Source organism: Maniola jurtina, chromosome 23 (assembly GCF_905333055.1).
Source record: "Maniola jurtina chromosome 23, ilManJurt1.1, whole genome shotgun sequence".
In the NCBI taxonomy this organism is placed as follows: domain Eukaryota; kingdom Metazoa; phylum Arthropoda; class Insecta; order Lepidoptera; family Nymphalidae; genus Maniola; species Maniola jurtina.
This window is the reverse complement of record NC_060051.1, coordinates 1,806,581-1,822,751: the sequence shown is the minus strand read 5'-3', so window position 1 is coordinate 1,822,751 and position 16,171 is coordinate 1,806,581. Positions and strand designations below refer to the sequence as shown.

The 16,171-nt window shown below is 38.7% G+C and overlaps 1 protein-coding gene across 10 annotated transcripts in view; it reads right to left on the bottom strand.

Annotated features, from left to right (window-relative positions):
• The window catches only part of LOC123877422 (nuclear receptor coactivator 6), a 51,165-nt gene that overhangs the window by 31,072 nt on the left and 3,922 nt on the right, over positions 1-16,171 (bottom strand). For all 10 annotated transcript variants that reach the window (XM_045924185.1, XM_045924182.1, XM_045924184.1 and 7 more), the window contains exons 3-8: positions 14,996-15,188; positions 4,176-4,292; positions 2,598-2,729; positions 1,619-1,756; positions 592-676; positions 196-298 (exon numbers count right to left, since the gene is read on the bottom strand). In XM_045924185.1, coding sequence (XP_045780141.1) covers positions 196-298; positions 592-676; positions 1,619-1,756; positions 2,598-2,729; positions 4,176-4,292; positions 14,996-15,188 — 768 coding nt within the window. The remainder of the gene's footprint in view (positions 1-195; positions 299-591; positions 677-1,618; positions 1,757-2,597; positions 2,730-4,175; positions 4,293-14,995; positions 15,189-16,171) is intronic.

The following is a 16,171-nucleotide window of genomic DNA, read 5'->3' as shown; positions in this document are numbered from 1 at the left end:
TATTCCCCTTTCCCCTATAACTAAGCTTAAGCTTGTGCTAGGAGAAGGTACGACAATATGGTCTTTGAACTCTCTCTACCTATTACGGTTCACGAGATACAGCCCACAGACTGAGGCATAGAAATAAGGTTCCGTTGTACGTTACGGAACCCCAGAAACCTTCGAATCGACCGAATTTCGGAACAAAAAATTTACCTTCCACACGGCGACACTCCGATAGGTTCCTCCTCATCTTCTTTGTCGATCTTCTCTTTGTCTTTATCCTCTAATTTTTCTAACTCGAACCGATCGTACACTCCTGCAATATATATTTTTATCAGGCAGGTGCAATTGAGGTTACAAAAACTATTAAATATAATCATAGATTTTTTTTTAAATAAAAATAAAGTGTAAAGTGTAAATTGTGTAAAAGCAAGTCCAAAAAATAGATTGCGGAATTTTGTTATACAACGTTATACCCATTCCAACAAACGAACCATCATTCATCCAGCCATCTATATATGAAAGGCAAACCATCAGTCGCAATATGCCTAATGGGTCCGAAGCCTAAGATAACCACGATTTTAGTATGATACCGTGTAATTGACGTACCATTTTGTGGTTTCTCCTGTTGTTCTTCCGCGGTGTCGGTCGGTGCGTGAGGGAGACCCTTTTCTGTAGCCTCTATGTTCTCTTCCTATAAATGACAAACAACACATCAACATAAGCATTGCACCAAAAAATATTGTAAAAAACCTCAATAATAATCATTATTATTATTAAAACCTTGAGTCACGCGAGCGAAGCCGCGGGTAATAAGCTAGTAATAATAATATTTTTAGTTAATGTTTTTTTCTGTTGCTTTATATTTTGGGGTTTCCGTTATTTTATTTTTCTGTTGTTTCTGTTATTTTATTTTTAGTTATTTATAATATTATTTTTGTAAACATTTTCTTAAAAATATGATAACAATGAGAAATGTAAATAAATGAGAGCAATTAATAAAAGAAATAAATCAAATACTACAAATAGGTAAAATTATTTTAAAGCAGTTGTCTATGGTATTTTGTTTTTATCATTTACTCAATAAGGAATTAATTAGTTTGTTATTCTCATAATACGTTTGTTTTCTCATGGATAGTTAATTTTAACTAATTAGCAGTATAAGCAATTTATTTGATTTTTGACTTAGTTTTTAAGGCATAACCCTTGGCCACGGTTTAAGCAGACGTTATACCATTTACCGTGTACGTATTTAACACCTACTGACCTTTATTCTGTACCACGCACATATTTAACACCTAAAGTTTCTGTGCTAAAACTTCGACTGAATTGGCAACATGTCTTATCTCAAATTCTCGACGATTTCACAAAACACTATTTCGCACTCAGCTGTGTTATTGTTCAAGACAGATACAAACAAAAATATGAAAAAGCACGTACACTAGCGAGAATTCACCTACAGATGGAAACAAGTTTTTTCTTCATCCTGTAAAGTGATTAAAGAGATAGTACCAGTTGCCAGTTTACAGTAAATATCTATAATATAAGCTCTGATTCATTATTTAGAGATTGCTTCTCTCTGCGACTGCTCTCTTCTCAATTTGACAACCAGTAGATACCGTTCTACGAAACTTACCAGATCCTGTTCAGAGATGAAGGCATCGTCCTCAAGCCGGGCGACGAGTTTGTTTCCACTGTCGTCTAGTTCCGGGTCGCAGATCGCGCCCTGGCCCGAGCTGCGCCGTCGGTACCCGCCCACTACTGGCTGACTCGCCTGAAATAATATACACGATATGAATTAATGAATGAAATATGCTTAATAGTACACCATTATACAAGTGTAAATTAAAAATTTATAACACCCCCTACACGTGAAGGTTACAGTAACTAGAAAAGAGCTGATAACTATCAAACGGCTGAACCGATTTTCTAGGATTATAGCTAAGAACACTCTCGATCAAGCCACCTTTCAAACAAAAAAAACTAAATTAAAATCGGTTCATTTGTTTAGGAGCTACGATGCCACAGACAGATACACAGATACACACGTCAAACTTGTAACACCCCTCTTTTTGGTTCGGGGGTTAAAAAGAGAAAGACATAAAAGTAAAACAATAAAGAACAAAAATATAAGTGACTTAGAATGGTACTTGTCTGAAGTACAAAACCATGGGATATCGCAAATACAATTATTTGTAATCGTTTTACGGTACTTGATTCAAGCTGTCTGTTGGATTTCGTCAATATTATGATTTTTTGCTGATTGTTTTATATAGACAAGCACTTTGATTTGCTATAATGATCTTTACAGGGTCAATAGGCGACTGTGCAAGTGCAAAGACTGGCTCGGACATTTGGGTTAAGGCTGTTTTAAGGCTATTTAGGTGTTTCTGTTGTAAGAAATTGAGGCAGACCACGTAAACGTTGGAACGACGATATTATAAAAGCAGGCAACTACGTAGACTATAGAGTCCCTAGAAGTAGACAGACGTAGAACAACACACAACCTGTAGACAGTAGACATAAAAAAATAAATCCGTTAGGCTATCACAGCTTTGCATGGAAAAGGACGTAGTGTAGATGGATGAATGGATGGTGGGGTGCAGGATACTCACAACGCTGGTAGTGAGCGAGTTGAGCATGTCGAAGGTGTTGCTCTGCTGAGTGTGTATGATCGCCAGCGCGTTGTAGGGCCGCGGGCCCAGGACTGGAGTCTTCATCACGCCCACCTCGCCGCCGACCACCACCTGTGAACATAATACATAAGTATTACAAACACCTACATACCTCTTCGGAATCGCAACGAGTGAGACTTACAATCGCCGGCGATAGTTAGAATCTTCTCTTTGAGGAGATCGGGTTATGTGGGATTTCTACCAACTAAATCCAACCTCAGCGCATATTAAGAGGCTCCGGGAACTCTTAGGAACGAGCGCCGGCGCCTCTCTTGCGCCATTCCCAGTGGGCTCATCCTGAACGATACACTCCTCTGGCATCATGCACTACAAGTAGGCACGACAAGCTTGCGCCACAGCAAGCTGGAGGTTGGCCTGTAAGAGTTTAACCAATTTGGTTGCACGGCAAGACTATCGCCACGATTTTCTCGTCCGTGGAGATGGCGCCTAGTCGGTTTGTACGCGGCATTGCATCGTACCGGAACGCTAAATCGCTAGGCGGCATGACTTTACCGGTAGTGTGGTAACTAGCCACAGCCATAGCCCCCCACCAGACCAGACCAGAGACCATTTAGAGCATACAAACTCCCAAATTGCCCGTGCCAGTAATCGAACCCGGGACTTCCCACTTAAGACCACAGCGCTCACCGTCAAGGAGGTTATCATAATCATGTGTAATCTTTCCCAGCTACTGTAAAAGGCAGCTCTTTTTATATACCTACTTGGTACTTATCAATTTTTGCACCTACTTTTTAACATTTTATTGGCAATAAACTGGGAAAGTAAAGCAAGCCTCGGCCTCTGATAAGTGTATTGAAAACGATAACATCTAGATTTATTAACTTTCATGGTACGCGTATGATATAATAAGTAATACTTTTCAAATCAACATTGTTCTCTTATCTTGAGGTAGAATAATTAGATCCTGTACCAGGCGCGGATCCAGTCCACGAAAAAGGTTGTGGGCACCGCCCGCGCCACCCGAAAATCGGCCAAATGTCGGAGTTATGTGATCAACGTTCTACACCAAATACCAAAATTTTCGGTTTGCAACTCATTTAGCCTACGAGCTAGAGACCTGTGCCATGCGGATGGACTGATAGACGGACGGTCAGACAGACAGACAGCAGAGTGACATTAATAAGGCTCCGTTTTTACCCTTTGGTTATGACCCTAAAAGATGATGCATGATCCTCAGCATGATCTTGTGCGCATTGATACACAAGAGCATAGAGCGCCGATTTTTTTTTAAAGAATATTAGTCATTTTAATCATGACTAACATTCCCCTTTCCCCTCCAACTAAGCGCTAAGCTTGTGCTAGGAGTGGGTACGACAATTATAGTGCAACTGGTGGGGTTTGAACCGCCGACCTTTCGGATTTCAGTCCGCTCCTATAAACGTTGAGCTATTGAGACTTATTTAATAACTGTTGGTCCAATCCTAGACTCCGGATCCTCATGATCCACAGCAGAATACACCATTAGACCAAAGACGCAATCTAAAGCTGATAATGTACCTTGAAGGTCTTTTCCTTGCCGTGCACGGTTTTCTCCTTGGCCGGCAGTACTGTGGACTCTAGATGGTGCGCCGGCTGCGAGATCTGGTGTCCGTGCCCGTGCAGGCCTGATGTCATCTGCAAAGACAAACAAGATACAGTTAAACAGCACTAAAACTCGACTACTACCCGCGAACTGCCGATGGTTAGCGATAGATATACTAAAATTCTTTTTCTGTCGCTCGGTGTATTATAACATTGTACTATATTTATATTTATGAGTTTTTTCCTCTTTCATTTGATATCCCACCCAATACCTCTACTTTTTTGGATGTAACATCCGTCAGGTCGATTTTCGTATAAAATGTAGCCTATGTCACCAGGGCTATAATAATGAATCGATTGACACCTCATTCATCAAAATCGGCTCAGTAGTTTAGGCGCTACGGTGGAGTACACATAAATACAAACCTACATACATACATACATAGACTACTGTGGGTAAAATGCTACATGCTAAATGCTACTTTGGGTAAAAACATGAGTTCATAGTATAATATTATAGTATACTAGCTGACGCCCGCGACTTCGTCCTCGTGGATTTAGGTTTTTCGAAATCCCGTGGGAACTCTTTGGTTTTCTGGGATAAAAAGTAGCCTATGTGCTAATCCAGGATATTATCTATCTCCATTCCGAATTTCAGCCAAATCCATCCAGTAGTTTTTGCGTGAAGGAGTAACAAACATACAAACACAAACACACACACACACACACACACACACACACACACACACACACACACACGTACAAACTTTCGCCTTTATAATATTAGTGATATAGTGATAAAAATGTCGGAATTGTAACAAAATTACAAAATATATCCTAACCAGATGATGCTACAAGCAGATGGACCGCGAAAAGACGGCAGGCAGACGCTTTCGCATTTAAAATATGGATATGGACTTATAATAATATGGATTAGTCTGGATCATGGTATTAGTATCAGCCTTGAGCTATTATACTCATATGGATACAATTTTGTACAATAAAATGATTATATCAATATTTTATGTAAAAAAAGTCGAAAAATATTTGTAGTTTATCGCCTTGTGACGTCATTGATCGCCTTCCATAACCGTTACGTTAATAATAATCAATTATGTTAAAAATTATTTTCTTTTATAATGAATTCTAGCCCCATAAAATACCGCTGTACAATACATCACATCATTTTATTACCACAGTCCGATTAGACCCTATATTCTTTATATTACAAACCGTACACCCATACGCGCGCGGTCAATAAACTGTATGACGACGACCTGTGCTGTGCACTTTTCGTCACACTTTGTGTTGTTCAATACACGAGGACAATATTTAAAGTGCAATTCAGTGGTTAAATTGAGAGCAATTCACTGCAAATATCGAATATCCTGTTTACAACTATTCTTCACGTATTAGATAGGGATTTCTCTCGATAGGCCATTATTAATAGTATATCGAGAGACCAAAAATAGTACGCAAATCTCTCATCTGTGGTCGACACTATCAATAGTATCTATCCGCACTATAAATAATCATCATCACCGTCAACCGATAGACGTCCACTTGAAGGGACTTAGAAACGCTAAGGTTTTTTTAAATGTTGATTTTTTTTACGATCTTTTAATCATTATATGACTATGCCAGATCCATAATAAAAATTCGATATTCGAGGTGCGATCGAGATTCCGAATCGGTTGTATAAGGGTTGGGAATAAAACCGAAATAGTATTGATGTGATAGTATTAATAGCTCCTACTTAGTTTAATTATTATTATATCAATAATACTTAAAGTCGTCAATAGTACTTCATGTACATGTCTATGGTATTACCATATTTTGTAAGTTATCGATAGTCTTTTGTTATCCTAACTGATTTCTGAGTATCGATAGAGGAACTATCGATAGTTCGGCATCACTAGTATTCGAGGTCGCGGTGGAGATGATTTCGCTCGGGATTAAATTCGCTCGCGGCAGGATCTCTCAGGACTAAATTGACAAAACGCTATATTTATCCTAATGGACAGAGAGTTGTCGCAAGACTAGAGCAGCAATGTCCCACAAATTAAAAAAAAAACCGGCCAAGTGCGAGTCGGACTCGGGTGCGAAGGGTTCCATACCATAGTACAAGATATACCTCACACATTCATGTAGAACTCTGCATGTTAATAACGGTCTGCGCCATCTATATGTGATTTAGTGAATTACCATTGCTATAAGACCTACCTACCTGCCGAACATAATTCTACTCGTAGGTCAACGGGAAGTACCCTTTAGGTTTTTTTGACAGGCACGATAGACGGATAGACAGACAGACAGCAAAATGATCCTATAAGGGTTCCGTTTTTCCTTTTGAAGTATGGAACCCTAAAAAATAAAAATAGATCTATAATGACTGCATTCATTACCTAGTATTATCATTACTTCCTTATGTCAATTAACTAAAATGACTCACTAACAGAATAACAATGAATATTATATTATGTAAAAATACCTATCCAAGAATATTCATCCAATGTTAACTGATAAACTAAAACATTTTCAGCTGCAGTGCACAGGCTTCCTTATTATTACTTATCACACATTTTATTGTAAGCACTCAAAACTTGTGAATCTTTACCACTCGTTTACAAAAATATACAAACAAACTAAAGCAAGGCTGGTTAATTCTGTTATGGTTATCTTTTAACTAAATTAAAATGAATTGTTTCTTGCTATCCATTTCACAGATTTAAGCACACTGTGGTACTGATTCTGAGCACAACTAAATAGAGTATTTGCATCCTCTTCTTACTAATGTAATATGCAAAGGACAGGACAAATACAGTTTCACAGTTTTAGGGAATGGAAGGAAAAGTTTAGGGACAACAGAATCAGCGCCTGTGGCTCATTCTGTTGTAGACCATCTCTTAAGTGAATTGACAGGTTTAAATATTATATTACTCTTTCATAATGCTCCTTGTGAAAAAGGATAGCACTAAATTTAGACCTGTCAATTTAGTGAATGTGTGCAACAAAATAACACTGTTTATGGAAATTAAAAATAAACAAAGGGAAAAGCGCGCGAAATATCAACCTGAAATAGTCATTACTCGTATTTTCAGGTCAATACATATGCACTGATAACATTTTCCGTTAAATAAATAATATATCTTTCCCGCTCGGCCACTGGTAAGTAATTTCTCAATTTTTATTTTGTAAGTAATAAGTATAAAAATAAATTAAGCACTCACAATTTATTCACATAAACTTATTCTGCTTTTTAATTTTTTTTTCTCCACATATACACTAAAGAAACACTTTAAATAGCAATCCTAAAACCGTTTCACCTTTAGTTTTTAGAACATAATACTTATAATACTTTCAGAAAGTTTTTAAGCACGAATTTTTTCCCGCCTAAACTTTTCCGAACAGATGAAAAATATAAAAAAAACAAACAAAAGCGCGCGAAACAACAATCCTAAAACGAGCAGCGTTTATGTGATACTGGTTCATACTTCATTCATAACAACCGGCGATAAAGGTATAAGAAAACGCTTAGTATTGTAAGGCATTTGACATACTTAGAGAGAAAACGCGTATCATTCATTTGAGCATGCTAAGCAAATATATTATATTTATTTTTAAACATGCTTATAGTAACAGTCAAAGTCCGAAAAATTGCATAAGAGGCTGTGGTTGGCAAAAAAAAAACGAGACATAATAAAGCTGTCTGAAAACTTAAAACCGCGCTGATGAAGTTACTATCAACAAGATTAAGTTGAAAACTAAAACCCGACTACGCTTAATAAACGCTGAAATATTAGAGTGAAATTGTTTGTCTGTCGCTTGGTATATTTTAATGTTGTTGCACATTTATATTTATGAACTCAGAATTCTCTCCTCTTTCATTTGACATCCCACTCGATACTATAACAAAAAAAAATTTTTGGAGACCCCCAATTTTTTAGATTAGGTCATTTTTTTCGTATAAAATATAGCCTATGTCACCCGGACCTTTACGACGAATTAATTGACACCTCATCAAAATCGGTCCAAGAGTTTAGGCGCTACGGTGAAACACACAGAATCTGTATACAAACATAAGGCTTTGCCGCAGTCGGATAAAAAGTAGTCCATAAAAAAATTTGTATTTTCGCATCACACATCATCATCATCATCTCAGCATGTAAAAAAGGTATGTTAAAACCGGCCAGTCGTTCTCGCACTTAAACGGCCCGTACAATCGTACATAAAAAAGGATTTTTTTTAATTATTTTTTACATTTCATGGCTGCCCCATTTGAAATTTTTGTTATTTTTTATTATAGCGGCAATACCTACACATTCTGTGAAAATTTAAACTCTACCTATTACAGTTCATGTGATACAGGCCCTGACAGACAGAAAGGACGGAAAGCGGAGGCTTATTAATAGGCAGATCGGGTAGGGAACCCTAAAAACTTAGTTTCGTTGAACCCATTTCCACCAGAGCTAAGCTTAGCTATGAAAATCAAGCGATCCTATCCGTGGGTTTGAACTTTGACACACATTCGCAGCCTAGCAACGTAGCACACCTGTAGTGGATAGGCAGCCTTATGGCTGCACGGAGGCTATGACGGATTCTGATAAGGCGTCAGAGCTATCGCTCGTGATGTCACGGCATTCCTCGACGCTGACTTAGTAGCGAGTAAATATTACGTGGTCTTGGCGTAATTAGGATTTATCGATCTATAATTAGATGATAACGTTTTGGGGGCATTTCGACTTTGGCTTTGCACACATTGGTACTGATTCTGAGCACAACGAAATTTTAAAGTATTCGCATCCTTTTCTTACTTATGTAATATGAAAAGGACAGACACAGTCATTTAGAGCGCGGCGTGACGTGCGGGTGTGCGGGCCGTTCCCTTGCCTCATACCCAGATTGCCATCTCGACCCGTCGCGTACTATACCTACCTACAAAATTAGAATATGCTAGTTCAGCAGTCTAGACTAGACACTCTTGAAATTTATTATGTAAAGTTCAATCCGTCAACGTTGCAAGGGGCGGACTGAAAATAGGCATCTTCTCCATCTAGGCCAGATCATCATTTGCTATCAGGTTTTTTTTTATTCTGATACAAGTTAGCCCTTGACTGTGGTCTTACCTGGTGGTATGTGATGACTGGATCATCATCATTTAAGATGGAAGCGGGCTAACTTCGAAGGGGTATGGTAGTTTCATAGAGCCCACACCACTGATCGGTTTCTACGCGACATCATATCGGAATGCTAAATCGCTTGGCGGCACGACTTTGCCAGTAGGGCGGTAACTAGCCATGGCAGAAGCCTCCCACCAGACCAGACCAGAGACAGTTTAGAAATAGTAACTTACCAAATTGCCCCTGCTAGGAACTGAACCCGGAACTACCCCCTTTTAAGACCACAGCACTTACCACTGCCATCATCAAGGTGTGATTGTGGTCAAGCGTGTGCCTATAGTGAATTTAATAATAGCTTTTTATGAAAATACGTACTTTCTTGGTGGAGATCTACTTTAACAGGGCTCTCTCCGTCACTTACTCCATACAATCGTAGTTCCAATTTCATTTGAATATTAAGCAATCAAGGTCCATGAAATTTTGCAGAGATATTCTAGAAACTAATATCTGTACCTGTGGTGTTTTAGATTTTTCTAAAAATATGTAGTTTTAAAATTACAGGGGCTCAAAGATTTGTATGTGAATTTTACATAACTTTGAAACCAAATATTTTAACAGAAATCTAGAAAACCACAGGCATAGATATTAGTTTTTAGAATACGTCTGCAAAATTCCATGGACTTTGGTTGCTTAATATTCAAATGAAATTGGAACTACGTTTGTATGGAGCGAGTGACGGAGAGACCCCTCTTAAAGAGAGAAATATGTGGAAAATCACAAGCTTCATGGCCCAGCGGTTTAAGCTTTACGTTGATATATCAGTCAGTGTCTCCTTTTTCATCGACAGAACTAAGGAAAAATTTATATCACAAAACATAAGGTAGTACCGAGAATCATTAACAAATAAACATGGTTAAAGTATATTATAACGTTTTTCCTAGAACATGTAGGTCTGAGGTATCTCAGGTAAGCCTCTTATACCTATTGATCAAGGCGTACGTGACAAAAAGCTACCAACGAAGCCGTTTTCCTAAAATAGTATGATTATAACTAACTAGCTAACAAAACTAACAAAACTAACTAACTAACAAAATTAAAACCAATAGGGGTTTTAAGCCCTTAAGGGTTGATTTTTCAAAAATCCTTTCTTAGCGGAGGTCTACGTCATAATAGCTACATGCCTCAGCCCGATACGTTCAGTAGTTATCATCTATACTAATAAATAAAATTGGAGTGTCTGTCTGTAATTTCGAAATAACTACCTCATATTAAGCTCATATGGTTATTTGAACGATACCATAACTGAATCACACGTTTTTAAAATTTTTGTCTGTCTGTCTGTCTGTCTGTTTGAAAAGGCTAATCTTTGGAACGGCTGAACCGATTTTGACGGGACTTTCACAGGCAAGTAGAGGATTGACCAGGGCGTAAAATAGGCTACTTTTTTAACCGACTTTTAAAAAGGGAGTTGTGTTTTTCTACCTATGTACACCGAAATCTCCGAGATTTCTGAACCGATTTGCGTCATTTCTTTTTTAATCGATAGAGAAACTTTGCGACATTGTTTCATAAAAAATTTGGAGTCCAACTCCTCAATCCTGATGCTGCAGGGGATCTGACCAATCCACGCGGGCGAAGCTGCGGGCATCAGCTAGTTAAGGAATAAACATGGTTAAAGTATGTATCGCAGCGAAATGGCATAAACCGGGATTTGGTCGTGTCTCCTCTCAGAATGAGAAGGGTTTGGCCCTAGTCCGCCACAATCCAATGGCCAGCGTGACCAAGTGCGGCCACAATCCGCACTTGGCAACGCTGGCCAAGTGCGGATTGGCAGACTTCACACACCTTTGTGAACATTTTAAAGAACTCTCATTCCTTCAATGTTTTCCATCACCGTTAGCAAGTGGTATTTAATTGCTTAAAAAAAATCCAAAAAAGAAAAAACCGCTTTTTTGAATTTTGATTTCACAATTTTAGTGGCCCCACTGTACTAAAATATGCTATGCCTAGTTAAAAACCTACTGTTTACTAAGCTACTGCACTGATCGCGAGCAATTCACTCTTATCCATTGAGGAGTGCTGTTCTCCATGTCCGAAGATATTCATCAGATCTTCACTAAAATATGGGACCACCTACCCTTTCAAACAAAAAAATATGTATATTCAAATCAGTCCAGGCGTCTTTGAGTAATCAGGGAACATACATAAAATTGATAACCTCCTCCTTTTTTGAAGTCGGTTAAAAACACACAATTCCGAAAGGTTAGAAGTGCATGTCCGGGATCGAGACCCCAACCTCCCAAATAGGTGGCCGACATCTAATTCAAATTCAAATTCAAAATGTTTTTATTCAATTAGACTTTTACAAGTTCTTTCGAATCTCAACTACTAAGCTATCACTGCCTTTTAAAGATATACCTAAACTTATTAATAGGGTAGGAATAATTAGTAATTAACTTATTTATGAACTATGTAGGTAAAATGCGGACTGCGGCTGTGTTGCGGTAAACCGTCTGGATTCAGTTCAAAATGATGTAACACCTTCGAGAGGCGAGCAGCTTTGACCTAGTATTTTCATTTTCCCTGTATTGGCTATTGAACCTGGGTCTGCGGTTATACTAGCCCCAATTTTTAGGGTTCCTTACCTCAAAATGAAAGCCTTATAGGACCACTTTGTTGTCTGTCTGTCTGTCGTGTCTCTCAAGAAAACCTATAGGGTTCTCTGTCTATCTGTCGTATCTATCAAGAAAATCCCGTTGACCTAGAATTATGAAAGTAGGCAGTGAGGCAGGTCTTACAGCACAAGTAAACGAAAAAATCCGAAAACTGTGAATTTGTGGTTACATCACAAAAAAATAATTAAAACGGGTTTAAATTTTCAAAGTAAGATAACTATACCAAGTCGGGTATCATATGATAGGGCTTTACTTGTACATTCTAATACAGATTTTCATTTATTTTTATGTATAATAGTTTTGAATTATCGTACAAAGTGTCGGAAAAAATACCCGAGTACGGGACCCTCGGTGCGCGACTTTGACTCGCACTTGGCCGGTTTTTTATATATCCCGGAAAATCAGAGTCCCCACAGGATTTCCAAAACTCTAAACCCCTAAGTCGCGGGCATCACAGCTATTAAGCATATTTCATTCATTCGACCCGTGTTTCCGTTGCGGCGTGGTTGAAGGACAAACCTACAAACATACATAGTTCGCATTTAATGTTAGTACCTAGGACTTTATCTGACAAGGTGTGTGGTTACTCAGGTTGGCTTGCGGTGGCCGGCCTGGTGTTTTTGTACTCCTATAGTTATATCTCTTCATAGTATAAAACCAAGTCGCTTCCCGCAGTCTGTCCGTCTGTACGCTTAGATTTTTTAAACCACGCTTCGGATTTTAATTCGATTTTCCTCAATAGACAGAGTAATTCTAGAGGAAGGTTTATATATGTAGTTAAAATTGTTTTGTGCCAGTTTGTTGAAATATGACGATAATTGTTCAAAATATCAGAAGAAATCAAGCTTTCATCAAAATGAAATGAGCTTTCATCAAAATGAAATGGGCTTTTATCGAAAATGCCGTCGTATTCTTTTGAAATATAACAAGACTTGCTTATGCACGCGACTTCGTCCGCGTGGACTACACAAATTTTACCCCCTTAGGGGCTGAATTTTCAAAAATCCTTTCTGCATGCTAAACAGACCGATCCGTCCAGTAATTTAAGCTGTGCGTTGATAGATCAGTCAGTCAATCAGTCAGCTTTTTCTTCTATATATTTAAATAGCCACACTGACACCACATTAGTATCTACATTACACACACGCGAAGCCGGGTCGGATCGCTAGTGGTGTATACGGAGTGTGGCGCCGCATCGAGTGTGACGTCACATCCCGAGAGGTGCATTGTTGTTTCATAAATGAAATTGAATTAGATCCAATCCCCAGACGGTTTGTTGCGAATGAAGTCTTGTTGGTCAAGACCTGATCGATATGTATACATATCATTCTATTTTATCACATACAAATAATGTTTATGTATGTTATAGAATAGAATAGAAATATTTTTTACAAGTGCTTTGATTCGTCAAATGTATCTCTACCACTGGTTGAGAATGGCTTTTAGAATGAGTAGACAAAAAACAAAGTGATCCTATAAGGGTTCCGTTTTTTCTTTTTTTTTACGGAACCCTAAAAACTAAATCCAAGTGGACGAAGTCTCGGGTATCAGCTAGTAATATATACCCCCCACTAGACAAGATACTAAACAGCAAGATTGTGTACTGAATAAATATGTTTTAGATCGATTGTTTACTATCGGACGGACAATGTTGTTTGGTCAGTAGACTCATGAGACGTGATTTTATTTCAGCGTGCGATTTACATAGTAGAGTCAATATTATTTGTAAGCAGTGGCGTGCTAAACATTTTTTTTTCTCTCTCGTCTGACTTTACAAAGATTAGCCAATGTCAAGTTTGTAGTTATTTACAAGTTAGGGAAACTGTTGGCCGTCGTAAACGTTTTTAATTTATTAACGACCGCCCTGGCGCAGTGGTAAATGGGAGGTACCGGGTTCGATTCCCGACAGGGGTTTGGAATTTTATAATTTCTAAACTTCTGGTCTGGTCTGGTGGGAGGCTTCGGCCGTGGCTAGTTACCACCCTACCGGCAAAGCCGTGCCGCCAAGCGATTTAGCATTCCGGTACGATGCCGTGTAGAAACCAAAGGGGTTTAATAAAAATTGCCATGGCCTTTCCAGGTTAGCCCGCTTCCATCTTAGACTGCATTATCCTTACTACCAGATGAGATTGCAGTGAAGGGTAACTTAAAGAAATATTCTGGAGCAAGCCCGAGCCCACAATGCTAGAGCTATAGCACCGACGATGATGATGATAACAGGTGGCGATTAGTTTATGTCAAAAACCTTACAGAAAATTCTACAATTTGATGCGACTATTTATAACCATTGTGTAACTTCTATCATCGCACAGTGCTGTAAGTATGTTTCTACCCTTATCATTCCCTTATTAACCTAATAGAAATTAATCGTATTAGAACTATCAACCAACGTCAAATAACAGCATTAAATGCATTCGCTCTTTCTTGGTTTCCTAAGCCGTGTATCAAATGGGGTTTCGTATAGGAATGCCGATTTGCTAAATCCTATACGAAAGTCTTCGGAAATACATGTAGGTCACAAGTCGTACATAACTGAGAAGTTCAGAGTGGTGCGAAGATCGGAGGGAAGGTGGAGTTGAAAAAGATAAAACTAGCGACCCGCCCCGGCTTTGCACGGGTAGCACGCACTTACGCAGTGCACGCCACGGAAGATGGGTAGTGTGTCCAAACCTTAGGCTTTGGCTTTGGCGACCTACGGTCAAAAAACCACCTTCGGCCAAACGAGTACCGTAATATACTCTAAATTCGGTATCAAGGTCATAAGAGACGATAGATAAAACGCTAAAACCGAAAGCAATATGACGTAAAAGAATGGAGACCTACCTGCTCATATCGGGAAGAGGCAAGACACATATTGGGATTCCTCAAGGAAAAGTTAGGTCATTTGCCCAGCCCATAATTGCTGTTGTATTTTTTGTCATAATTGTCTTCATCGCACTTCGTCGTGAAGGAGACGCCTGTTAACACCTTACCCGCCTTTAAACGAAAGAGAAAGAGTTACCTGTCCATATCGGGAAGAAGCGAGATGCACATTGCGATTCTTCAAGGAGAAGTCAGGTCGCTTGCCCAGCCCATAGTTGCTCTTGTTCTGCGACAGGAACTTCTTGGGCCGATCCAGCCGCTCGGTGGAGCCATCCGTGTCCTCATCGCGCTTTGAAGTAGAAGGGACGCCCCTGTAGGCGCCTCTTGTACCCCTATTAATGAAAAAATATTAGAAAAAATCTTGTTACAAAGCAATAAAGTGCAATTCAACTTGCACAGTGCTGCGACCTAAAATTTGATAAATGTCTCTCTTTCAAGTAAACGCTTCTAAATCTCTTTTCTCTCCTATCAAGTAAACTCTAATAAGAGATAGAGTTACGCGAGAGCCTTCGACGGCCGAAAGTTTACTTACGGCAGTTTGTAAGCACGCATACCAAGATAATTATAAATGTGACATTAAAACGCGTGAATTAAAAAAAAAAAAACAAAAGGTTTCCGTAATAATGGATAAATTTTACCCCTTATCACACCATTCAAATAGGTATGCGTGACCTTTCCGGCTAAAAATCATTGGTCGGCCGGATTTTTTCTTGTTGAACATAATATTTCACACAAAATTCTATAAGATTGATCAAAATCCGTGATGACGGAAAAAAATATGGAAATTTAATAATAAATAATTTAATTAAAATATATCCGGCCAATCAAATCCACGCCGACCAAGCAAATCTTGTTCGTCTAAACTATAACTTTTATTTTTTACTAGCTGATGCCCGCAGCTTCGCCCGCGTGGATTGGTCAGATCCTCTGCAGCATCAGGATTGAGGAGTTGGAATCCAAATTTTTTATGAAACAATGTCGCAAAGTTCTTCTATCGATTAAAAAAAAATTACGCAAATCGGTTCAGAAATCTCAGAGATTTCGGTGTACATAGGTAGAAAAACACAACTCCCTTTTTGAAAGTCGGTTAAAAAAGTAGCCTATGTTACACCCTGGTCAATCCTCTACTTGTCTATGAAAACCCCGTCAAAATCGGTTCAGCCGTTCCAAAGATTAGCCTTTTCAAACAGACAGACAGACAGACAGACAGACAGACAGACAGACAGACAGACAGACAGACAGACAAAAATTTTAAAAACGTGTGATTCAGTTAAGGTATCGTTCAAATAACCCTATGAGCTTAATATGAGGTAGT